We start from the raw sequence: 1,262 nt of genomic DNA on the forward strand, positions 1-1,262 counted from the left end.
GTGGTACAACATTGAAAGCTTATAACACTATAAATAATATACACTCATTACTTGATAATATTAGATATCACTTAAAATATTGGTCAAATTAAAAAGCACTATTTATTTGTTGAAGCAAAAATGAGTTTACCATTTAAAAAACTTTTTGAGATTAAAGAATCAAAGGGTTTGTTGAAAATTAAGGCTAACGTCGTATATACATGGAAATCAATGGAAGATATGGGTAAGGGACAAAGTAAAGGAAGTGCGTAACACATGATCTTGATGGATGGTGAGGTAAATCATTTTGTTATTTAACAAAAGGAATTATGTAATTTATCAACCAGTTTAAAAGGGTTACTCTCACTAATTACTGCTATAATATTGTATTAATCAATGTCTCTTATATTTTTTTTTTCCAATCTCAGAGTACTACAATTCAAGCCTCCATTGCTTGCTACAATTATGAAACTTATGGATCTCGACTAGAGGAGGGAAAATCATATTCCTTGAGCAACTTTAAAATTTACAAAAATAAGAGTGATTATAAGGTTTCAGAACATGAATATAAAATTTATTTTGCAAAGTACACTTCCTTAAAAGTATGTCAAGATTTAGTAGTACCACCTTATGAAATAAAATTTATGTCTTTCAATAAAATTTTAGCAGAAGAATGTGACCCTAGTCTTCTTATAGGTAATTTTCCTCTTTATTTTCATTGTTTTATTTATACTCAATTTAGTTATATATATATATATATATATATATATATATATATATATATATATATATATATATATATATATATATATATATATATATATATATATATATATATATATATATATATATATAAAATTTGAATAGTAGACATTATTTAAAATATTATTATTATTATAGACATTATTGGCGAGGTCGTTGAATACAGCGTTGTTGAAGTGGCAAACAAACAAACAATCAATTTGAAGTTGTATGATACCGTGTAAATACTATATATGATGATATCTTAACTGTAATAGTAGCGGCATTCTCGATACAAGATTAACATTTAATCACAATAACAACAACAACAACAACAACAATAATAATAATAATAATAATAATAATAATAATAATAATAATAATAATAATAATAATAATAATAATAATAATAATAATAGTAATAATAATAATAATAATAATAATAATAATAATAATAATAATAATAATAATAATAATAATAATATCTAATACAATAATGTAGCGGAAGTCTCAAATGCCAAACTGTTAAAAAAACTTCAAAT

General features: G+C 22.3%; 1 protein-coding gene across 1 annotated transcript; it reads left to right on the top strand.

The window, feature by feature from the left end:
• The first annotated feature begins 255 nt into the window (after nt 1-255).
• Nucleotides 256-965, top strand: LOC130805718 (uncharacterized). Its single transcript, XM_057670503.1, has 3 exons — nt 256-276; nt 408-675; nt 880-965. Exons 1-3 carry the CDS (start codon nt 256-258, stop codon nt 963-965), a joined length of 375 nt encoding a protein of 124 aa, XP_057526486.1.
• Nucleotides 966-1,262: the final 297 nt, after the last annotated feature.

Source organism: Amaranthus tricolor, chromosome 2 (genome assembly GCF_026212465.1).
Source record: "Amaranthus tricolor cultivar Red isolate AtriRed21 chromosome 2, ASM2621246v1, whole genome shotgun sequence".
NCBI lineage: Eukaryota > Viridiplantae > Streptophyta > Magnoliopsida > Caryophyllales > Amaranthaceae > Amaranthus > Amaranthus tricolor.